General features: G+C 28.9%; 1 protein-coding gene across 7 annotated transcripts in view; it reads right to left on the minus strand.

Moving 5' to 3' along the window:
- Positions 1-26445, minus strand: part of Fak (protein tyrosine kinase 2 Fak) — a 227234-nt gene that overhangs the window by 85811 nt on the left and 114978 nt on the right. For all 7 annotated transcript variants that reach the window (XM_075359313.1, XM_075359320.1, XM_075359340.1 and 4 more), the window contains exon 3: positions 2772-2901. In XM_075359313.1, the coding sequence (XP_075215428.1) occupies positions 2772-2901 (130 nt within the window). The remainder of the gene's footprint in view (positions 1-2771; positions 2902-26445) is intronic.

The raw sequence follows: 26445 nt of genomic DNA on the forward strand, positions 1-26445 counted from the left end.
GATTTAAAAAATTATTTACTTTCTAATCACACAGAAATTTTTTTTCATAAGTTATTTTATGAACTATAAACTACACAGTTTGTAGTTTTGCGCATTGACAAAATTTATTTTAATAAGTTAAAACAAATTAAAAACTTAATAGCGTGGCACATAACTTGGCGATAATTTATGAAAGATGAATAGAATTAATTTAAATAAAAACAGGAATGAATTTATTGAACAGCGCCTAAATTTACACATAAATCACAATAATAAACTTGCTAAGGAGATTTCTATCGAATGTAGAACTATTAATTCACTTTCATTTGAATATTTGAATGGAGGTTAAACCAAACCCAGCCCTGAATCTTTTCTTGAATAATAACAAACACTGATTAGTTTTATTTACTAACTGAAATTAATCGACTACCAGCAATATGATTTTGTTACAAATGACAATGAATGGAAACCTATATTGAACATATGAATTTCTTAAAAGATAAGCACAATATTATTAACATATTACCATTTTAGGAAATCCTTGATGATTAGACTTAAATAAATTGACTTGAAATTAGAGGAAAAAACGTAAATAATACCAGTAATAGCATAACAACATTAATTGAGGTTAGAAACAGTATCTCCTATATCTAACATTGAATTTTAAATGAGGGTCAAATTTTATACCTCGATAATTTTTGAATATTTTATCAAGTAAATTACTTTACACATTTTAACTGAACTGATGAGAGTCTAAAAAAGAAAAAAAATTAACTATCAGAAGAAAATAACAAAACTTATGAAAAAATGTATAAATGCTAATGTTACTTAGACAAATAATTTATAGTGAAGTATCACTTTCATACACTAACTCTTTATTTTGACAGAAATTTGTCTTCAGTCTCTCTTTCCCAACATAACTACTATACTTATCAAAATGCAGAAAACCCTTTTAATAACTATCAACATTACTTTTACAAATGAATAAAATTTAAGACTAATGAACAGTGCTATTTGGGATGCAGTATAATTTTAAACTATCTAATGAATGTAATACTTTGTAATAAAACAGGATGGATATATTATTTAGGAATGGATCGACTGAAATTTGAAAGGGGTTAGTTTGTTATCTATAAATACATTTTGCACATGATCTGACATGAATCACAAGGTCCTTCAAAAAATATATATCATTCTCTAGAATAATAAGTTTATTACAGAATATGCAGAGATCGATACCCTATACCTTCTTTACTGAGCTATGTAAAATATCAGTCAGAATGGCAAATCACTTAAATCCATTATAAGTTAGATTAGAGTAAATGCAGTGACAAATGGTAGTGTTACACTTAAATTAATGGAGGTGGTTGTAACATGGATAATTTCTTTACTTACAAATATTATTTTGAAGAAAAATATAAGTGATTCTACGTATATAGCTGGATTCTAATAAAAATAAAAGAATAGCAGCAATTACATATAGTCTTCAGAGATATTGTGGACACAGTAACAGTTTTTGAAAAAAAAATCAAAATGAAAAATTCAATCAGCTAAATGGATAAAAAGTTATTGTGAATGTCAATAAGATTATTGATTTTCATACTCACCTAATAAGCTATTACACATTAGTGTAAGCTTATTATTTATAATAACTATTTTAATAGCAGCTCTGTGATGCTGACAGTTTCAGATTCAGATCCAATAAAAGGATGGTTGCTACTAATTGATTTTAAATTCACATAAAACTGGAGAACTTTATTTACTAGGCATAATAAACTACCACTCTCTCAGGAATGTAAGTAGAAAAATAAGTTTGTTCGTAACTGAGCTTAAATCTTGTAGTGATGTAGTACGATTTCCATTAAAAAGAAGAAAAAATTAAATTCCAACTTTGTTTCAGAAGTATATTTTTTTATGTCTTTATACACATTTTTTTTTTTAAATTAATACATAAAGTGTTAATAAAATAAGCAAATAATTTACTTACCTTCCTCTCCAAAAATAAAACAACAATCCTTCTTTACATAAAGATGTTCTTACTTCATCAATAATTAATTGATTATTAAATTTACATCATTCACTCAAGGAAAATATTATAACTAAATTTCTAAAATAAGTGACTGGAAAAATTAATAAATTAAAATTGCAGGTGACTGAAAATGCAAAGGCATGAAAAATTTAATGACTTCAGAAATTTCATTTCATAAAAATTAACACAGAGTAATTAACATGTTGCAGAGTAAAGTTTTTGTTAACAATAAAAGAAATAGTTTAAACTCAATTTACCAATTTCTCTAATAAAATACTTTAACGTTATGCCAAAAATATAAGTGACAAATACAATTCCTTCTGATATACCATTACTGATGTGCTCACTGTGTAATGGTTCATCTCATCTGGCATTATTCAAATGACATTATTCTTCTTGAACAAAGTACTCATTATCATTTTTTAAAGATTACAGTCAATAATCTAATGACTCCTATTTTTTTTGTTTTTTAATAGTTTTAGGATAGATTTTTAAACCAAACTTGTTTTAATAGGGTTCTTTTATAACTTCTTAGCATTTTTTTTGTTTTTAGAAAATTATTTTTACAGTTTTCTTTTTTTGATGTTTCTATAACAAAATAATTGTTTTAGTTAAAAACGTTACATCATAATTATTTGTTTGTTGAGGTGATAACAATCTTTCTGGTTGTTTATTTGAGATGAAACAAAGAATACAGTGTAAAACACAACATACTAGAGTTACAACCATAAATTTAACAAACATCATTAAATTGTAATTTTACCTTGATGTCAATAGCTTCACCGAATTTAATGACATTGAATCCACCATTTGGCAGATGAACTTTAAGAGTTGTCGTGCTCTTTTCTGGGCTACCCGGGAGTCCCATGTCCTCCATTACCCGTGCCTCATGGCTGCAACAAAAAAATGAGCTCAATTCATAATTCTATAACAAAAATAAATAAATACTATCAAATATACAGATTATATTTACTGAAACATAAAACAAATTTTACGAAAAAAGTAGCAGGTAAGAAATTGGTCAGATTGTTGTAAACACACTGCATCAAAAACATAACAGAGAAACTGTTAGAAATAATTAAGAAAACATTACCAGTAAAATAAAAACAAAATACATTAAATGTGCATAATGTTGAAATAAAGTGGCACTGTGATATCCTACTGATTACTTAACATCCCACAGGAGTTCAGTGCAGACAAATAAAAAAAAAGAAACCATGCACTAAACAGGCTTGAAAGTACTTATCTTAACTTTTTATGAAATAGCTCTTGCCATAGGAGAAAAAGGAAATATTAACTGAATAGCCACATTTCCTCAGTATGATAGATCTAAAATAGTTTATCAACTGGGATATTGACAATGAATATAACAGAAAATGAACTCTCAGATAAGGCTTGTATCATACTTTTCTACAAAACATGCAAAAAAAAGAATTAATGGTGTAACTGTAGCAGTAACAGTTTAAACATTGAACTAATCTTTTCATTTTAAAATATTTGTTGTATATTACATGTTTTGTGCAAGGATATGTGAGATCATGTCTCCCTCAATAAAATTTGCTATCTAACCTTTTTTCTATAGCTAAATTAACTGGCCCTAGATACCTTAACAATTTAATACGCTACATTAAATGAAGTACAGATATAAATTGTAATTCTAATTGTTTTATAAATAAGGAATTTCTTATTAATAACTTAAAGATTCCACATTACAGAGACCGCTTGATACAGTCAAATCAAGACTGAATAAGAGTAGTTTAAAATAAATTTCAAGTTAATAAACTACATTGTAGTTTAAAATTAATCTGAAATTTGGAAAGCAGGATTCACATCTCTTGATGATTTTTCTAAGAAAATTTAAGCTAGAAAATAAATTTATTTAATAAAATAAATCTCTTGCTTAATTATTTTACAATACAAAGAACAAGCTACACTAAATACTTATTGAAATAAATCTTAAAAAGAAAATATTTAGACATAATTTGGAAAAAAAAGTAGAGTAGATTAAATGCCAGTATTGATTACACTGGTCAACATGATTTTTGTCTTACGAGAACCAGTAGGTGTACTTAATGCAATTTTTTATTCTGTTTTCAAATATGTATTTAGAATTTCTCCTTAATTGCACTTATTCTTGTCTGCAGCTTGGTTACATAAAGTACTGTTGTTTTTTGTGTGAATAGAATAGTAGGGACAGAAAAAACCATTTCATTAGAAAAGAATGGCCTAAATGCAAATCACTCATTCCTGAATAGAAAAATGTGAAACATGACCCACAGTGTAATCCTAAAAATGCATATCTACCTCAGTTACATATCAAACTAGGATTAATGAAGAATTTTGTCAAGGCCATGGATAATACTTCTGGTTTCATGTACTTAAAACAGAAGTTTCCTGAAATTAGCGATACAAAATTTAAGGAATTATATTTTTGGGTCCACAAATACGATCACTAATGCATGATGAAAAGTTTGAGGAACTATTGAATCCACTGAAGAAATCAGCTTGGTAAGCATTAAGCATTCAAAAATGTTACTCAGAGTTTTTTAGGAAATTGAAAGGCGGCAAATTACTGTGATATTGTCAGCAATTTTATAACATCTTATAAAAATTTGGGTTGTAATATGTCCTTAAAAGTACACTTTCTGCACTAGCACCTAGATTTCTTCCCAGAAAATCTTGGCATAAAGAGCAATGAGCACGAGGAACACTTTTATCAAGAATTTCAGCTATGGAAATGAGGTATCAAGGCAAATGGAATCTTAATATGCTGGCCAATTATTGTTGAACCATCAAGAGGAATGCTGCACAGGTGAAATATAGCAGAAAATCATCACTTCTTACTTTCTAGGTGAGTCAAATGTTTGAATATTGTGTAGTTAAGAATCCAGAAAGTATTAAAATGTTTGAAATTATAAATGCCTGTCTCTTGAAAACCTTGCATGATTGGGAAAAATTATATTATAATTGAGTTCAGGAGAAAAAATACAATCAGAATCACATATTTTTCTTCCAGAGTTAAAAAAAAATTCTGTTTTATTTCCCAGTGTCATTAAACAATCAACATTAGCAGGTACTAGGGAATTAATATAAAATTTAAAAGAAATATATTATTTCTTAAGAAATATATATATATAATGATTTATCTGCATCAGTGTTTAAAGCTACATTTATACTTTTAATTATTTTATATTGTTAATACTACATTTTACATTATCCTTCACACACACACATGCAAGCGTGCACCACAGCCTGGCAGTTTGAGAAAGAAAAGGTTTATTGGTTTAGTAAATGCTTTTTGTAGATTCAACACAACAAAACTTATAAAACAACTTAAGAATAAAAGTATGTGTACATGTGTAAAATTTTTGGGAATGTTTGGGACTACCTTTCAATTATTTCACTTTTGTTTAAATAAGCTGTTTAAATGTAAAATTCAATGACAGTGGAATAAAATGGAGTAAGGAAACTATGAGGTGTTCCAGTTATGTTATGAAATAAAAGTGAGATGGTGTACAATTTTAAATTTAATTTTTTAATTTACTTTTTTACTGCTAAAATCTATATTAATTTTTCCTGAGATTTATGGTAATCAGTATTCAGAATAGACTCATCCAGTGGTTTATTTTATTTATTAGATGCTCTAATGTAAAAGTAGATAGGATTTCTTACAAAGCTTGTTTCTTTTAGACAAATTATGACTGAACGCTTATCATCATCTCCAATCCTGTTTTATGAAAAATGTTCTATTATATAAAATGTGTTCAAAATATACCTGCAAACTCAAATCCAACTTTCAACTTAGCTGCCTGTCAATTTTAATGTCAAGTTAATGATACAATTATTTTTAAAGATATTACAATACTTGTTACTTATTCTATTTCGGTCTTGGTTCTTATTCTACTTCAACTGCAGGCAATGTTCAGAAATTGCCAGAATTTAAACTCTAACTGGTCTTAAACTGTAATCGAACTTGGTTGAACCATTTCAAAAAAAAAAAAGAAGCAATCAGAAAATTAAAGTTCAATGAGTAATTAGCATACTACTGCGAAATTAATAAAAATTCAAGTTGAATGCAAATAGTTTTTATGAAAAAAAGGAAGATAAATTAATTAATTAAAATTTTATTAACATGCAGTTAATACAGTTAATTCTTTTCAATGGGTCATTCATCTTATTTTTAAAAAAATCTCACATCGACAATGAATATTAAATATTAAACAACACAATATCTGGCAAATAAATTCTATAACGCAACTGCATTATCAAAGCCAGACAGTGAGACTTTTTAAATGCATTTGCACCTTTGTTGCCGAGTCTTTCATTAATATGCTGTTTGTTTACAGTCAGTCTGCAGTAAGATAGTCCCATCAATTATTCATGACTGAATAGAAATCGGTTATTCACTCTTTTCATTACAGACTAATAAAAAAATAACTTAATTATAATTTTTAACACATAATAAAACACTAGGTATTAAATATAATTAATAAACTCTACAATTTACAAGAAAATTAAATCAAAATATAAAGTAATAAATTTAAAAAAAATTAAGAATAACAGATCATTCATCAAGTGTATGCAATAAATTAGGTAAATTAAATTAAAACAGAAAATATAAAGCTTTTACACCAGCTCACTGTTATAACAGTCAATACCACTGTGTAATATACTGAAGACCGGTTCTTTATTCCTAGAATGTGGATGAAAGATTTTCGTGAAATTTTTTTTAAAAATATTTCCCTTATGAATTAATTGTTTTATTTAAAGAGACCCAAAATTCAGGATCATGCATTCACAAAAAAGAAACAATATTAACTGAACTGTAAACATAATCATACTCTAAGTCAAGCTTATACTGCACTTCTTTTCAAAACTGAAATATTCAAGAAAAGCCATATTATTCTTTACTGAACATGTAAAGGTAAAAAGAAAATACATAGATTAAAATCAATAGTCTGAGAACAGATTTCATGTTAAAAATTTTTTTAATAACTATAATCCAATTTTTAAGATATGGAAGAGAGTTAGCAAAAAAAAAACTATTAGGAAGTGGTGTGGGAGAGCTCTATTCTTGATAGAGAATCAATCAAAAGCTAGCACAAAGAAAAGAGCAGGCAGTCAAATAATAAAACTATAATCCATTTTACAACTATATTGGCAACTCAATATAAATTTCACAATTAGCTATCTAATAATAAATTAACTTAATAAGTGCTCAAATACATTCAAACAAAATATGGAACAGCAATGAATAATATGGTGGTGGGCACACAGTCAGATAATCACATAATTATAGAGGTAAAAAATTAAAAGAATTTCCATAAAAAAAAGGAATTTATATATTGTACGTATAATTTGTAAGCTAAGATTCATCTTAGTAGCATAGTATTCAATAAGTTTAAACTATCTCCAGCTGGACAAACGGCAATGTATCTACAATTAATAAAATTTTAAAAACTATGACTACTAGAATTTTAAAATTATTAAAAACTTCAATAAATTTTAATTTACCCTTTCAATTATAATAAGGAATGATCACTAATATATGCGGCTATTTTATGCAAGTAAATGTGCTAATTCTAAAACTTCAAAAATTAAAATTATTAAAACTAAAAAATTCAGATATTTATCCTTATCCTACAGTATGCATTTTAAGAAAAATATTTTATTGTTTACAATAACATTTACATTTACATATTAACAGTTAAAATATAATGAATAGTAAGATAACACCATCATAAATTACAATTATTTTGCTCATTCTGAAAATGAGCGCAGTATGAAGTAGAAATTAATTAAGAAAAAACAGCTCTTCAATTAAAATGTTTAATTTTTACAAATATTAATTAATATGTGTATATATTAATAAACAAATTGGTATTTGTATATTAATGTATCCTTGTCTAATGACAATGATTCATTAGATAAGGATACAGCGACTAAGACAAGTTACAAGAAAAAAAAACAATATTTAAATGGGAAATATTATCTGTATGATAATGAAATCAATTCTTTTATGAAGATTGGAAATTATGACTGATTTGTTGGCCATTGTATTTAAATGTTGGATTACTAAAAAAAAAAACTTAACTTCTAGATTACAACTTTAAAATGTAATATAACAAGTGTTTCAAAAAGGACACAACCCTAAGATTAAGAAGGTATAAGTCACACATTGGTAAATTTTATTTCTCCCTGTATGTTAGGTGGCAAAGCTGTACTACAGTTAACACTGAAATGTCCTTCTTATGCACTAGTGCTATACCAGTATAAATTCGTCTACATTATGTTAACTATGACGTTTTCCAAGGACGAACGTGTGTTTATTATTGAGACTTATTGTGCGTATAAATCTTACGAACGAGTGAAAGACGAGTTTCGGATAAAATTTCCCAATTCTTCAGTTCGTAATAAGTCGACAAAATCGCGTTAGATTAATAGATTTCGTAAGAATGGGAGTGTACGAAATCGGAAAAGCACAGATCGATCATCACTGTTAACAATAGAAGAGCCGGAGGTTGTGAAAGAACGTTTGACTCGCTCACCCAGAAAATTATCTTCACAGGCTGGGCTTTCACTATCTACAGCTTTCAGGGCTACTACAAAATTACAATCGCATCGGTGTCGTTCAAGAACTGAAAGAAGTAGATCACGGAAAACGTTCACAGTATTGTAGTTGGGTTTCGTTCTTTTATAAACGACAACGGTATGATTTTTGGATCATGTTTATTTCAGCGACGAGGCATGGTGTCACTCGGATGGTTACATTAACAGCCAAAACTGCCGAATATGGAGCGCTGAAAATCCTCACGCGTTTCACGAACGATCACTACACGCACGTAAAATTGGTGTTTGGTGTGCGATCACCCAGTGTCGTGTAGTAAGGCTTTTATTTTTGACAAATTTGTAAATGGTGTGGTTTATCGCAACTTAATCGAACAGTTTATTGCCATGTTAGATTTACACGAACGAGAATGTCGGTTCCAGCAGGATAACGCAACGCGTCATACTCTTAATGAAACGCTGGATACGTTACGGGAATTTTTTGGTCATAGTTTGATATCAAAAGGGTTATGCCCTCCAAGATCCCCAGATCTTACACTAGCAGACCTTTTCCTTTGGGGTTGTTAAAAAGTGTAGTTTTTAAAAACAATTCTCATGCACTTGACGAATTGAAGACTAACACTGAACGTGAGAGTTCAAACATTACGAAAAGTGGCTGCAAATGTTAAGAAACGTGTACGAACCTACATAGGGATCACACGGAATCATTTTGAGCATAGTTATTAAAGGTAATTTAAATACTGTTGTATAAGTATTTTATTAACATTAATATCTTTGTAATAAATTCACGTCTTCAAGCAAAGAGGCTGCGTCCTTTTTGAAAAATCTGTTATTTTGGGATATAAAACTTCTGAAAATAGCAAATAAACGACAAATATATAACATTAATATAAATTACGAATGCATCAAAATAAATTAGCCTGTTTTTTAGGAGATTTCATAAGAAAGCTACCAATTGTAATGGGTACAATGATTCGACTTCCGGAAAATTTCGACATACCTTCGCGTTTCACATCCCTCAGACCCCAAAACCACCGTCAGCTCAAAAGTTTTTATTTTCTTTTCTAGAAAGTGAAATATATATATATTTCACTTTCTAGTGGACACGATAACTGCCATAATATTGTGCCAATCACTTTCAAATTGTTGCTTAAGAATAACTCGTCCCAAACCCTCGGTCGAGTTCGTTAACGGCCAAAATCGGACCATGGAGGTGGAAATGGGGAGGCTTTTTCGAAAAAACAAAATATTGATATAACTTTCTCATTAAGTAAAATATCGAATTCATTTAAAGTTCTTACTATTCTTTGAATAAGGTCCTAAAACTTATGTAAGTAAATTTTTTTATATCACCAACCGTTAGCCCAGGGGGTTGAAAAAATGGAATTTCGAAGACAAAAACAATCATATCTCCCTTAATAGGTACAGTATCGAGTCAGTTTAAAGTGGTCGTTAGTCCTCTAAACATTAGCTAAAACGTTTGTCTGAAACAATTTTTGATATAACCAACCCCTACGGCAAGGGATGACCAAAATGTTGTTTAAATTGTAAGAAGATAGGGCTTGTCGTATGTTAAACATGTGAAACTTTTTTTCTCGTGCAACCATTGTTGTATTGAGTAAATTTGAAGTTTTCGTAACTTTAAGGTGGATATTTTTATCTCCTACTTAGCACCGGTGAAATCTACCTCCGTCTTCCGGCGTGCCGAAGGGATTTTTTTTTATATACATAACACAGTATACAGCACTAAATCCTTCAGTAGGATTCTGATTGGACTTAATAATCTGGAGAAAAAGGCAATTTTTTTTTTGTAAAAAGATGTTTAATTCTTTTTCACTCACGTATGATCAAAATTCAATCAAATTTCAAAAACCACAGACATAGTAGTTTTCAACAGCAAGTGAAATAAAGTATTTTGCAAGTACACGAGTAAAAAAATAAATTAAAAGAAAAATTTCTGAATTTTATATAATAATTGAAAACTACATTAAATTATTAACTGCCATAAAGCAGGCTAATTTTAGTAAGTTTCGATACAAATTTTTATAAGGAAGATAATGAACAAAGAAATAGTTGTACTGAATTGTATTTAACAAAATTGTATATTAAAATACAAATACTCCTTTATATAAGTTTCAATCATTAAAAGGTTTTAGTGGTTGCAAAATATATTGAGCGTGTACTCACTCATCTAAACTGAAGTGGTATGTAGCATTGTAACTTGAATTTTGTAAATGAGAGGCAATTAAATTCCCCTTTAATTCACTTAATGTTTCCGATGTAGAGTGTAACATTAACATTTATACTTACTTTATAAAATTCTACAGTTTAGAAAACTATCTATATATTTTGGATGCTATTAAATTTTATGAATGCAGAGACAATTTTCAAGTTATTTCAGTTTACCAAATAGGGTGAGATGTGATCGATGATCAATATCAATAGAAAGTGGAGATAAGAAAAAATTAAAAATTATGAAATCGGTTTTAAGAAGTTCAATTTTTATTATTTCTTTTTATAATTTTGGAGTTAAGTATGGTAACAGATGACTGAAACGCTTTATAATATCGTACACAACAAGTTTATAATTAAATTTGATTAAAAAAAGTTTCTTTGCAAACAATTAATATTGTAATTTGAGTTACACTTTTTTTAAATCCTTCAACTCCTACGTATATTCTCAAATTTTCTAAATTATGACAATATAAAGCTTATATAGAAATAAGTCAGGTTCATAAATGTTTGAAAAATATTTTACACTACATACATTGGTCAGTCAAATAAAATTCTACAAAAAAAAAATCTACAATAACTAACTGCAATAAAGATACGGGTTTAAAATTAATTAATAGAATATCGATAAAGGGAAATAAAATAAGAGCATGATACTAACATTCATTTCATTATTAAAAATTAGTTTAAAACTTTGAAATTTGTTTATAGCAGACATAAAATGGAAGTATTAAACATATTAGGTGACATAGTATAAAAGTTTTATATGACAAGTCAGAAGATCTCTCCCAAAAACAGCTTATCTATTCTCAAGAATAACAAATATCCTACGGAAGTCTTAGTAGAAAACCTGTGGTTTTCTTCGACGAACCAAAATCACTTTTCATATCAATATTTGAACAATATGAACAACATTGACATAAATGATCTTTGATACTACAAGTAACACCCTCATTTTGTTCACCTGAGGGAACAAAATGAGGGTAAAAACAAAAATCACTACTCTCATAGAAAACAATTATTACTAATGATGCTACTACCTTACTTCACGTAAGTAAAGAAGCTTCATAGTAAGGAAAATTGGGATAAATCACTATTTATCACAGTAGTTAATGCAAAAAATTAATGCTCCCATTTTTGTATAGACAAATTGCATTACATAAATTTTTCCACTTAGTAGGGATCGTATTAGCTCATAAAAGGTTAGATAAATTGAATAAGAATTTATTTTTAAGTGTTAACTACCAACACCATTAATGACTTTATTGGAGGTGACTTGTCATACATTTTCCAGTCTCTAGCCAGGAATCGAACCCAAGACCATTGGTGTAGCAGGCAAGCACACTACCATCTGCATACTGAGGCGGTCACCGAATTAATCTATTTAATAAATACCACCATGGTTTTTAATAATCAAGGCATAAATTGTAATCGACTCAATAAAACCTACCTATATTTTTTTCAATATTATTGTCAGGCCATTCATACTTCATTCATTCAGAAGATTCATTTATTCCATTCAACAATTCAAATAATCCGGTCATGTTTTATTATGTCATGTGCTGTAACAAGCACGGCAGCTGTATATTTATATAAAGTAAACCTAAACGTTTTCTACAACTCTATCTCTATCTAAACGCTTTTTAACATGACAAGAGTGTATTTATATGAGGGAGGGAGGACTAAAGGATTGAGGTGCTTCTAAATGCAGTATAACAAGTTTTTACTATAGACATACTGGCTCCCATGTACACATACCAATCAGCCATATGTAAAATGCGGTTCTACTATCTTTGTAACTAATTTTTTTTTATCTTTCATCTGATGCAGTAACATTTCTATTTATTAATTTTAATAATTGTAAATATCATAATTAGGAAAAATTCATTCAAAGATTAATATATTTTCAAACCAAAAAAAAAACTAAACAATTTATCTTCTTTTAATTGTGGTGTACACTTGACATTTCTTCAGCAGTTATATTTTGTAAATATGTGAAGGGTGACAAGGGAAACCGGCTAAGATTTTCCAAACAATTACTTATATAACTATTTACATAACTGATTAAATGAGCTGCAACAAAAAATTACAATTTACACAGTAATAAAAAGTTAAACTACGTAATAAAAATTAGACCAAGGAAATGATGGTGATAAACAGTCTCAAGGATTCATTTATTTTCATAAACCAAAAAATAATGAATCTACATAAATAAATGTATATATGGAAAACAGTAATGTATTATTTCATAAATATGAATTGTGATGGAAAGATAATGTAGTTCCATTTTTATGAGAAGTGCTGCTTCACCTACACCCTATCGGATCATAAATATCATCACTAGTTAAATTTGGATGTATAAATGTACAATTTCTTTGAGATAGGAAAAGGCAATTCGCCTACACCCTGATGAGAAAAAGAAGATAAAAAGTTAAAACCTAACAGCTTTAAGAACAATAATGAACATAATATTCAGTACAAAATGAAATGCCTTGATTATCTTTTTAGAATGGTAAATAATTTTGGTAAATTTTATTAAAGAATGGGTCACAAATGTAACACCAACAAAAATATTTAGTACTTTGCACCGTAATTCTTGACCAAAAGAATTTTTTGTAAATATTTTGAAAGCTTAATTTAAGCAAAAAACAAACATTCTAGAGTTCATATCTCAATTTGATAGGTGCTGAAATAAATTTTGAAAAAAATGACCAAGGCACAAATTGTTTTTTGAGAAATTACATTTTTCACCCTTTTTACAAAATTCAACAAATTTTGAACACTACTTTCTCAATTTACTCAAAAACTAAGTCCTAAGAAATAATTATTCAAACAAGGATAAAACTTTAGCATTTCTTCTTTAATCTGAGATATGAAACTTGATAATATCGTACAATACCCAAATTATATGAATACTACAAATGTGTACAAATTCACATGTTCTGGAAAATTCAATATTGTTAATTAAATAATTTAAAATACAACTGATCAATAAAAAATGAGTAGGGCTTTAATATAGTTTTTCAGTAATCACCTTAAAGACGTACTTAAAATGTAAAATTAGTACTTTATTTATTTAATTAATAAAAAGTCGAATTTTCTTTAAAAATACCTTTTTATTCATTGTATATTAATAGTAAAATAAATTATTTGATTTGAACATTACATGACTTCCTTCTACGCCTATTAAATTACATACACACATTTTTTTTTTAAATGAAAAATACATAAAATTTTATTTCATCAATAAGTAATTATATTTTTTCATATATTATTTTCATTGTTATTGAATTATTATTTATTGTAAAATTTTTTTTACAATCACTTAATAATTTAATAATAATTATTAATAAATCAATATATTTAAATTAAAAAAAAGGAGATTAAGTTGGATTTGAACTGATGTGCCTTCCCATTGTAAGATCTAAATATTTCATAAATTAAAATTTTATTTGGCTAAATTCTATCGTTCGTTGAAAAGCTCTCAATTAGGGCTTATTACTGCAGTTAAGAAAAAGTCCAAAATCCATTTTTTTTTTTTTTGGATTTTGGGCTTTTTGGACACTTTTGGTCCAGTCAATTGCAATCAAAAGGGGAGGTGCAAACTAGATGTTACAACAGTCCTAAATCCCAAAATTTCAACATCCTACGGCTAATATCGTTTTTCAGTTATGCGAGATACATACGTACGTACAAACGTCACGCCGAAACTAGTCTAAATGGATTTAGGGATGATCAAAATGGATATTTACGTTGAAATATGAAAACTGAAATTTTTCGCAATCACAGTACTTCCTTCACTTTGTACAAGGAAGCAAAAATTCAAACGGTATCTGTTACGTACAATTAATAATATATTAATTAGAATAGCCATTGCATTAATATAATGAAAGATAAACCACCAGCTGTTGTCCCAACGAGCTCTCGTTACCGTAAGAAATTACACGCTTAGAGTACAATCAGTTTTCATTTATTTTTTTAAAGGAATTTTTTTAAATACAAAACAAACACTATTTTAAATATCAAGGTCTACACCGTACTTAATATAATTCAATTTTTTATACCTGTACTAGTATGAATATTCATAAAAACGCATATGAATTGAAGCCCTGATCATAAATTTTATATAAAAACTCCTTAAACTAGCACGGTGTAAAATTTACCAAAATCTTTACATGCTATAAGAATTTACCTACCGTAAATTAAAATTATCGAAAATATAAATTAAATTTTCTCATAAAGAGAAAAAAGCCCGAATACTTTTTTTATGTTAAGTAATAGTAAAATTGTAATTTAACTTTCGGGATACGACCATTTATGCGAGTAAATAAAAAGGAAAACATTTTTGTTGCAAACATTAACATTTAGGCAAAACAACCTTCTCTATCAAGGACGATTTATTTTATCTCTTATAAATTTATAGTGTAGTCTTCATTTGTATGTACCGATTATGTACGAAAACCGAAATAGCTCATCTAGAAGTGTACGAAAAGATTAAGGCAAATACAGATTTCAATAATTTATAAAACAACATCCATTAAAAATAAAATACAACTCGTTAAAACCATTAAATTTAAGCAAACAAAAAAAAATTAAGAACTAAAATAACGTACGCAGATACTTTTATTAGTTTCAAGCTTCGAATTAAAATTCAGAAGAAATAAAAACAATCATCCCAAAAGTATATAAATGCCAAATAAATACACAATACGTAACCTATTTGCAAAATGAGTCATCGCTATAAGGTTTTCAATTCATGCCAATTTCTTTCCATGTACAGTAACATTATTGTATTTCCTTGTAAGATTAAATTATTATTATTCAGAATATTTTTTTATTCAATTTATTACAAGGTACTTTTATTTTAGACAAGCATAAGAACACGTTTACTTCCATTTATTACAGTATTCATTAAAAATCATTTGCATTAACCTTTTCAAATCGGCATAAACAAAACTACAAAATTCATTAATTCCCGAATTCTCTTACATATGAATGAACTAAAATAGCGATCTACTTTGCGATTTCACAGTTCACAACTAACACTAGATGATCTGAATAGTATATTTCCCAATGCAAATATCGTAAAACAAATCTCACGATATTAGATATCCACAAGCTTAGCCGTAAAAAAATATTAGAGCGTAAATCTTTCGTACAGTATATTTACGGCTTATTGTATTTCTCATAGAAAAAATATTAAACAAAATAAAATCAGGAAGATAAATCGGTAAAGAATCGGGTTTAAAAACGAAAAAAGGTTTTGCGACCTTAAAGCTATTACTGTAATTTGCTTTTAAGCGCAACACCTCCCTATTTCTAACACCGACCATTCACCATCCACTTTCTTCTTCCATTTACTAAACGATTTTGTATTTATTTCTGGAGGTGTCCACTCAAAGATCTTAAAAGGGCAATAAAAATCCCCTACTTTCACCACCGATAATACCGTACTTAATTGTTCCTTTGCAATTGTATCCGTAACACGTCACATTCATTCTTTACCGAATAATTTTATTCCTTATTTTGTACATTTTAGCGTTTAAACCCCAAAATTCCCTTACCAATAGATCATCTCCAGTACGGTTTTTTTTTTTTGAAGCGATCAAAGCAGCCATGAATGAGATGTCGTTAAGTTATAAACGTCCGTTGTAATTTTTTTCTAAATATTACCTTTGTAGTCGTATACCAATTACAAATAATTAAAATTTGCGTTAAATGTCCTTCAAGTTCACCCAATTCGTTTCACATATAATAATAATAATTTTACGATTAATGCAATAATATTTTAAACATAATAATAATGCCAGTCATGGATTAAAATAAAAATTAATAAAATTCAATAGTTAATAACACACGCGCGCCATGTGTGCATTTGAGCGCATCTTTGCATTCGTTGATGTCAATATTTGTTAAGGCCAGGTGCTATTAAATCGAGATTTAACAACCGAAATTTGCTCAGACCTGCAGAGAAAGCTTCCGCTCACTATTAATGATGTTTCAAGACGGAGAAGCTAAAAACTGAGAAAGAAAATTAAAATAAAAAAAAAGAGCCAGTATTAAAAAACCATCATTAAGGTCGATCGATATTTACTCTAAATTACCCCCTCGTAAGTATGGAAGATTAAATTTTATTATGGAAAAAAACTAAATTTATCGGCCACTAGCTTGCTTTATAATAAGAAACTAGCAGATTAAAAAAACTTGATTTTATACACCCGCTTTTAACTACTTTTTTCTACTACTATCTGACAAGTTAAAACAATAGTGATAATAAGGTTTTCATAATCTATGTTACAAATTAAGTCACGTAATAAAGAAACAAACCTAAGCGTTGTAATCTTTCAAGTCATTTCCCTCTCATCCGACTTGCTCGTAGATATTATCAACTACACTGATTGAGATTTAAAAAAGGGGTAAAGAAGAAAACCGTCATTTCTGATACCAGGTCAGGATTTTCAAGATAGGATATGGTTCTTTAAACACTAAATAATTTTTGGAAAGATTTTAACAGGTTTTAAAATCTGTTAATAGACCGATCGAAATAACTCATTTAGAGGAAAAAATTGTTATCTGGACTTTAATACGTGGAAATGGAAAAGGGGCTTATAATAAACATAAAAACAAATAAATGCGTAAGCGGGGGTGGTAGAGGGTTGATTTAGGGGGTTGAGAAGGGGTGAAAAATGGTATTATTGCGATTCCGGCGAAAGTTGACGTCAAAAAAATTTGTAGTTATTTAAAACACAGAGAGGTACTTTCACAAAGTTAAGTCAAAATATAGTATTAGTAGTCAAAATTAAATTATTTTTGCGGAAATGAAAAATAATAAACGAAAAAAAAATTCCCATTTTTCTCAGAAATTTTGAGGTTATGAAAAAGTGACCTCCACAAAAGTTGAAGGTTTTTGCATGATCTACAATTTTTGTATTCGAAAATTTTTTTCAACCTCCAACCCCCCAAATCACCACCCCGCCACCTCCGCTCACGCATTTATTTTTTTACGTTTATTAAAAGCCCCTTTACCATTTCCACTTATAAAAGTCCAGGTAACAATCTTTTTCTCCAAATGTAATTTGATTGGACTAGAAGGTTCTGAGATTCAAATCATAGTAAACGTTAGTTGCTTTTATACAGATTTGAATACTAGACAGGGGATACCGGAAGTACTTTGGTGGTTGGGGTTCAATTAACCACACGTTTCGGGAATGGTCACCTGAGTCTGTACTACACCTCATTTACACATTATATGTATCATCCTCATCACATTGAATCTCTTATCTTGATTACGATTGATTACGATCTTGATTATCTTAACGATTGATTACTTTTGAGAGATGGGATATAACAAGAATGATGCAAGATAAAAAGTAATAATTTTGGTTTTGTATGAGCACTTTGATTAGTTAAAATTATTATTAAAAAAAAGTTTATTAACAGATCAATTAACTAATTCTCTTTCATCATTATATCTTTCTTTAATTTGTATTATTTGCAGCTAACATATGATAGCGATATGTAGAATTTTCTTTAACCTGATAGTTAAAACTAAATGTATTTTAAACCTTTTAAAATAACCCAGTTAAAAGGAGATACAACATACGGTAAATTTTAATTTAGATGACGCCTTGTTTATAAGCAAGACCATAATGTAATTCATACACTAGTATTACAAAGCAATCAGAATCCTGCTTTACTCGAACAAAAGTATATATTTAACTTAAGTGACAAAACATTAATGGAAGCGATTCGGCACGAGTCAGAAATCGCTTCAAAAAAAAAACGACGAGGCCATATTCAAGAAAAAAAAACGATTAATGAAGTGATTTCTAATCGCCTTTTTCACCAAGCTGAATATGATGTTGCGTACACCAGAGCCGATTGATATTGCGGGTGATATTCAGCCCTGCAAGTGACATCTTCATTCTGTTCACCACAGACTGGCTGTACAGAGAAAATTATTATTATCACAGCCTGACAAATTTAAAGATTGGGACAGATAAAATAATACAACCAACTAATGTATACTCCTTCCGTTTTGAAAAAAACAATACAGACAGAAGTACAAAATGTTAATTAAAACTTGAACACGACCTACAACTAATAAACTATGAGTATACCTATAATATTATTCATTATTCTTTAAATGTACGATAAATTTAACCATCCAGTTCCGTTACAATAATGTTCAAATACAAAGCGCAAATAAACACGCGAAACAATGAAGAGATAAACAAATACAATTATTAAGTGTCCCCCTAAGGAACCCCACAATTAGTGTATCCAACAAAAAGAGAAAAAATAGATATTGAGAGAAAAAGAAAGACAGTCGTTTAGTGGTCGCTCAGTGGGCGAACATATTGTGTGTGTGTGTGTGTTGAGTGTCTCTGAATGAGGTAAGCCAATGGAATGTCGGGCGTTGCTATTCCACAATAGAGAACTCTCCCAATATTACAATAATAATAACAACAACAACAAAACGAATCAGACAATTCAATTACCTATTAATTTTGGTGTATATTATTATTATTAATATTTCTTTTTTTTAGAGTAAGAAAAAAAATGATGCAAACAAGGTCGCCAACAAAATATGCGTAATGAGTGGACATCACAAATAACCAAAAATCTCTTGGCTTTTTTTTTAAAATAATTTTAACTAAACAAGGTGTTCATAAAAAACCAAAATTATTACTTTTTATCTTCCATCATTCTTGTTATATCCCACCCTGTCAAAAGTAATCAACCGTTACACTGCTTTACCAAAATAATGCATCGTCGATTGAAAAGTAACAGATTAATTAACTAATTCTCTTTCATTATATCTTTTTTTTTTTAATTTGTATTATTTGCAGCTAAAATATGGTAGCGAGATGTACAATTTTTTTAAACCAGATAATAAAAGGCCAGAAAACGAACGCAGTCCGATCCAACACCAAAACGTCTAGATGACGAACTAGAGTGATTCGGTCTTTCGGGTCAAGACAAACGCCCGTATGAGGTTCAATACTTGATGTTTTGATGAATTGTAGGATTGAAGCGGTTTGTCGAAAAGAACTGTATGTGTTACAAGTGCCCACAATAAACACAAGGCTTACAATAAACACAAGTCGTTCTTAAAAATAGCACCACCATTTTCAAAAACTAAAATCCCGTGCAAGCTTACCAGGGAAAGTGAGGAGTGAAGTGTTTCCTCAGTGCTTTCTTCACCGAATCGAATATACTACTGAATATCATTATGACAAGTCCACCGAAATGTAGGTGCTATCAAGTCGATAACACAATCATTCTGTATGCCGTGGCGAGTGACATAGTGATCATCATTACTCTCAGAGAAAGAACATACTAGTACCAATCATACCTCAGTTGTTTTACGTACATCACGACCGTAAGAAATACAGTAAAAATAATGTAAAGAAAAAAGTCCTTTCTGTCAAGAAATGACTAATGTATACATTTTTTCTAATCAGTGTGGTATTTTTTTTTTAAATATGCTACAGTAACTGCGTTCAAAGAGACCAGTATTTTAAATACAAAAAAAAAATGTATTCAGATACGCTTTATACTACAGAATGTAAGATATATGTCGATGAGTTTTGTGTTTGTAATGTATCACCTCTCTAAATAATCAGCTAGTGCGGAATGAAATGAAAACAAAAATAAGACGTCGCATTTCGTTTAAGCGAATGCCAGAATAGATTTAAATTAAAACAGTGAGGTATGGAAGAGGATATAGTATAAATGAGAATTCACCGCATCACTACATTCATGCGAATGGGCATTGAAATCGGTATTCCGATGCATATTTTAAATTGTCCCAACAGTTACAATATACATACATAACACAGCAAAAATAATCATCAATCGGTCAAAACTGAACCATCCAATTTGCATTTTATGTACTTTTAGATTTTTGGAGGTCCGCAAGTATAAAAATATTGAATGAAAAACTGAGTGACCGAGTGAGTGGCCGAGTGATGTTTTTGCTGCTACTGTTATTTATCTCGTTTTAAAACTCAAAAACGGTTCAAACCTAAACCACGAAATTTGGTACGATAGCTTGTGTAATATGGGAGGGATTCTATAATTTTTTTTTATTAAACTATATGAAGAAAGAGAGTACATTAGAGGGAAATGAATTGTACTTCTGAAAATTTTACTGTAGGTTTAAGTTTATCACAAGTAACAACGAAAAAATTACCGGCGAGTTTTTGGAAAAAAAATTCAAAAACCACTCCACTCCTAAAAACTGAAATTTTATTAAATGCTTAAACTTTTGATCAATTTCAAGAGCTCGATTTCAGTTTTTTTATATCAAATATTTTTCTCAACATGGAATCTTTTTAGGACGGGAGTTGATAGATGTACTTAAAGACTAATTTTGCAAAAGGTTATGTAACGCTACAATTGCAATACCTCAAAAACAGGCGAAAATGAGGAACTTTTTATGCGCAATTTTCAGTAACCCTGCAGGTTATGTAAGAATATAAATCTGAAACTCTTAAGAGTAATACAACAAAAAACAAGATTAAATGGTTAAAGCATGAAATTTCAAGGCTAAGCTCAAAGAAACGGGCTTTGTCTTCAAAGATAAAGCTTTTCTTTAGTGATGCATTCCATAAAAAACAACCAAGAATCACAACACAGCCGATCGATCGATGTAAACTTTATTATACGCAAGGGACAAGCTATAATAATTATACAAATGTTACTAACATATTATCTCTTAATCTGTTAACAAAAACAGTTTCGTCGACTTCAAAAGATAATATTTAAAAGAAAGAAAATGACAATTTTTAATAACGCTAACTGGGAAACCCCAATCAACTCCATCATGCAAAAATTATAAATACAACAAAATCCCATAAAGCCTTCGATGCAAACATTGGGTCTACACATATTACACATTTTTGAACAAATTTCATTCAAACCTGAAGGTTAAATAATCACACTACATACAATTCTTTCGTAAAAAACTTTTTTTTGCCCAATTTTTGCAAAATTACAACATCCTACCGCTAATCATTTTTGAGTTATGTGAGATACCTACGTACGTACAGATGTCACGCCGAAACTAGTCAAAACGGATTCAGGGATGATCAAAATGGATACTTCCGTTGAAATGTGAAAACCGAACATTTTCGCGATCACAATACTTCCTTTACTTCGTACACGGAAGTAAAAAGAACTAATAAAGGAGGTGAAGTTCAGTTAAAGAAAATTACATCTAAAGTTTTAACTCAAAGATTACTCATGTAGAAATATCGCATGCAGGAAATTAAAAATACAAGATACTGATAATAATATGAGCGAATATCGATTGATATTCGCTAATTCAGTTTGGAAGAAAAGAAAATTTTCATTTGTTTCCAATTTATTAAAATGGAGTATTTTTTTACAATTTTTATGAATAATTTAAAAGTCAGGATTTCTATTCAACTGTATTCTGCTTCACTCTATGAAAAAATCTAGTAAGATGAAGGGAACTGCTTCGCAAAAATGTTACAAAAACTTGAACTTAGCAGCTTTTTTTTTAATAGTTTCCCCCAAATACATGGTGCTAAATTTATGTAATTATGTAAAATAGTCTTGGTCCTGCAATTAGGGAATTACCCGGTAAGAGTTTAAACGATTTTATTGATGTGTTCTTCACTGTATAAATAAAAAATCTGATATGAACAACTATAGGACTTCTTGTACGCCTATTAAATTACATATACACATTTTTTTAAGAAAAAAAATACTTCTGATATTTTTTCATATATATATAATTGGTATTATTGAATTATTTATCGTATTTTTTTTTTTTTTACAATCAGAGGTTAATAATTATTAATAAATCAATATATTTAAATAAATAAAAAAAGTTAAAAAAAGGAGATTAAGTCTGATTCGAAACGATGTGCCTTTCCCTTCTAAGATCCAAATACTTCATTAATTAAAATTTTATTTGGCTATAACTCAGAAACCGATGAAAATAAGTACCACTTATGATATATCGTTGAAAAGCTCTCGATGTGGGCTTATTACTGCAGCTAAGAAAAAGTCCAAAAAATAACCGAACTAAATTTACAGGTATCATTTAATAAGGGTGTGCTAAATTTCGAATATTGAATACGCTATACGAAGTCCAAATAAAGAAAACGGTCGCACCAAGGACTAAGAAAGCGGACAATGAATTACGAAGCCTAAGAGCATCGTTTTATTTACCTATTTTTCCTCGAACATATTATACAATACGGGCAGGAATCACAGGGGGCTTAAATGCTTGCGGTTAAGTATTAAAATCTGGGTTTTACATTTTTTAAGTTACACTACAAAAAACAAAAAAAAAACGGAAAACCAACAATTAAAATTAGTTTTAAATTTCACAACAAAGTTGGAGAGATTAAACATTTATGTCATTAATCGTTTCGCATTTTTTACATGCTGAATCATACTCGCATGTTTTTATTTTAGCAACCTAAAACATCCCACGTAGAATAGGTGAATAACCGTTACAAAGGAAACAAACAACAAACTTAAACGGTCGGTCGCTTAAAACCAAGAAAAGTATTAAAATAAATGGTCTATAACTGTACATACACTAAAAAATATGAAGCTAGTAAAGAAGACGAGGAGTACAAACGATCGATTTCACAATACGTATAATTTTAATCCACAATCCTAAACTTAACATCGCCAAACGGCTCTTTCAATGCCACGTTTCTTTGAATGCCACTTCTCATCTATTTCGGACTAATCTTAGTCCGAAAGGTCTATCTTAGATACAGCTCACAAATACTCACAGTGTAGAATCGTACAGTACGAAACGCAATAGTACTTCACAAATAGTTAATATCTCGACAATTCATACTTTAAACCTCCTATGCATTCGCAGCGAATACAAATAAAACCTAATGCAATGAAAAACAGTAGTTAATAAAAATAAAAACAAACTGACACACACACACACGCGTGTGTGTTGTGTGTGTTTCTGTATGCATATTCATAATCTTTTTAATTTATTTAAAGCATAATTTCTCCAAATGAGTGAAGATTATATTGTGCAGTTCGTAATGAACTGTTCCCACGGAAAAGATGACAATCTATTTTTTTTAAGCTATCTTTCGCAGACTTTCTTATGGCTATGACACATGTAAAGAATCGTAAGTAGAATCAGGGCTCTACTAGGATCTGCTTTCTCTGAGAGCAATGTAATCATTAAGTGAAAGCATAAGACTCATCGATTTATCCAGGAAGTCTAACGTAGTATACTTAGATTTCTTCGAAATGTCTTTAAATCGATTTCATAAAAACATATATATTATACGGTGGCCTAATTGTCTAACTACGAAGTAGTAATTATCAAACGAAGTTTTGTAAAAAAATGTAAAAGAAACTTTTACGTTGTTTTGCTAAGTTTTAAAAATTAAAAGAAACTGAGGTAGTTTTTTTTATTAAAAAAAACTGATCGTGACAGTTATTTTAATAATAATACAAAATAGTATAATAAAATAATCTATCATTTGCACGTTAGTTTACTATAAAAATATGACAAATAAAATTTTCTTTTCAAAATTTTGTAGTAGCAATAGAAAAGAAAGAAAACACTTCCAAAAAAATTCTGCTTAAAATATATTTTCCTAAATTTTTAGTGTTCTTAGTTAATCGTGAAAGAATTACCTAAGTTAATCGCATAAAAACATATTTACGGTTGGAGGGAGGGGGAATTGGAAAAAATTTAAACGATACGGATAAATTATCTCTTATCGTACAGAATAAAACAAAACATCCAAATTGCAGGGAATATTGTAAACTTTAAAGAAAGTTGGACGGACATAATTTTTCATAAATAAACTGAGATATTTAAAAAAACCACATTCTGATCCCCCCCCCCCCTCTTTACTGTTATTCTAAAATCATCTGCAGACAGGCCCACTCGTTAGAACTCTCCAGAATCTTAACATGTAACAAAACTAGACGAGTCAAAACACAAAAGGCAACGGCCCCTGATTATTTTCTTATTACATTCTATTTTTACTGTACCATAAGGCTCCTTCAACATAAAAAAAAATATTCCGTATAAAAACTCTAAATACTGTAAAACATAATAGCTGTCAGACCGATCAATTACAAACTTTATAAAATTATGTAATAATTATAAATAAAATTCATAATTTTTAAAAATATTAAATTTAATTTCATGCTAATACACCATGTTTAATAAAAATTCAATTTGCTGGTTTAAACAAACCACGAATAATTCACTCATTTCTTAAAAGTAATTCAAATTTAATGTATTTAAAATACATATAATAAAGGGACGACTGCAAACTTCACAGGTTGTATATTAATAAAGAAAAAATAACGACACTAACCGATTACTGTACTTTAATTTTACAAATAACGTTAGATTCAGATGACTTACCTCACGGCACGGTTACGCTCCGTATCGAATTTAACCGAAGAACAAAAGAAAACCGCCATCTTGGTTTATGTTTTTAAGAAGACATTATACATCCAATACCTTAATATTTTAAGAATAATACCAATATCTTAAGAATAAACAACGATAACCGCGATCTCTTAAAGTACAATTTTTTTAATGGAATAATTTATTAGATAAACTGAGCACATAAACAAGAAACAATAAACTTGGCCCGCAATTTACTTGAGAAAATTGTCATATATATGAAAACAAAGGAGATGCGTTAGAAGGCTACAAATGAAATTTGTTACATGTTTATAACCACTCTAAGAATAATTGTATAATGCAGTACATTAAACGATTTGATTTCATACAAGCATTAAGTGCAGGGTTTCTCACAAAAAAAAATCTGGATATTTTATATCAGCAAAAATTACAAAAAAATTAATAATTTATAAACATTCATCCGGAAACGCTTTATTTTTATGGTATACCTAGCGAAATATTTCGCCCTTACTTTTGGTAAAAAAAGGTTGGATTAAAATTCTTGTTACATAGATAATGACCAAATATTGATGGTTTTATACGTTTTGACCTTAAAAATTAAAATGGGGCGAGAACTCTGTAGCTTTCAAGAAAATTATTGTAAACCCAAAAATTTGCAATCTACAAAATATATACATAAGTTTTTTTGGGGGGTTTAGCTTAAATTTATTAAATAGCCGGTAAACAAATACAGCTTTGTCACAAAGGTTTTACAGAATTTAATTATCAGATAATGTTTGTAAGTCGACTGAAAACGAACAAAAGTTTAAATTCAAATTTTATTTAAAAATAAAAAAACAACTTGGCAAAAAGATGTTATTTTAAACGCAATCAAAAACCTTTTTAATATTCTACAGAAATTTAAAAAAAAAATACTGTAATAAAAATATAGTATAAAAAATTAATTATACAATTAGTTTAATAGCAGTATTTAAATTTAATTAAGTTACATTGAAAAGAAATTAATAATAAAAGTTATGAAATTCTTTTTTATTTATTCTTTTTAGATTAAATTTTCTGAGAAATTTTCACAGCACTAATATCCCTACATAACTTGTAAAATTAAAAAAAAAAAATCTGATATGGAAAACACATGACTTCCTTGAACGCCTATCAAATTATTATATATACACGTTTTTTTTTTAAATGATAAGTATATAAAATTTTATTTCATTAAAAACTTCTG

Source organism: Lycorma delicatula, chromosome 1 (genome assembly GCF_047948215.1).
Source record: "Lycorma delicatula isolate Av1 chromosome 1, ASM4794821v1, whole genome shotgun sequence".
In the NCBI taxonomy this organism is placed as follows: domain Eukaryota; kingdom Metazoa; phylum Arthropoda; class Insecta; order Hemiptera; family Fulgoridae; genus Lycorma; species Lycorma delicatula.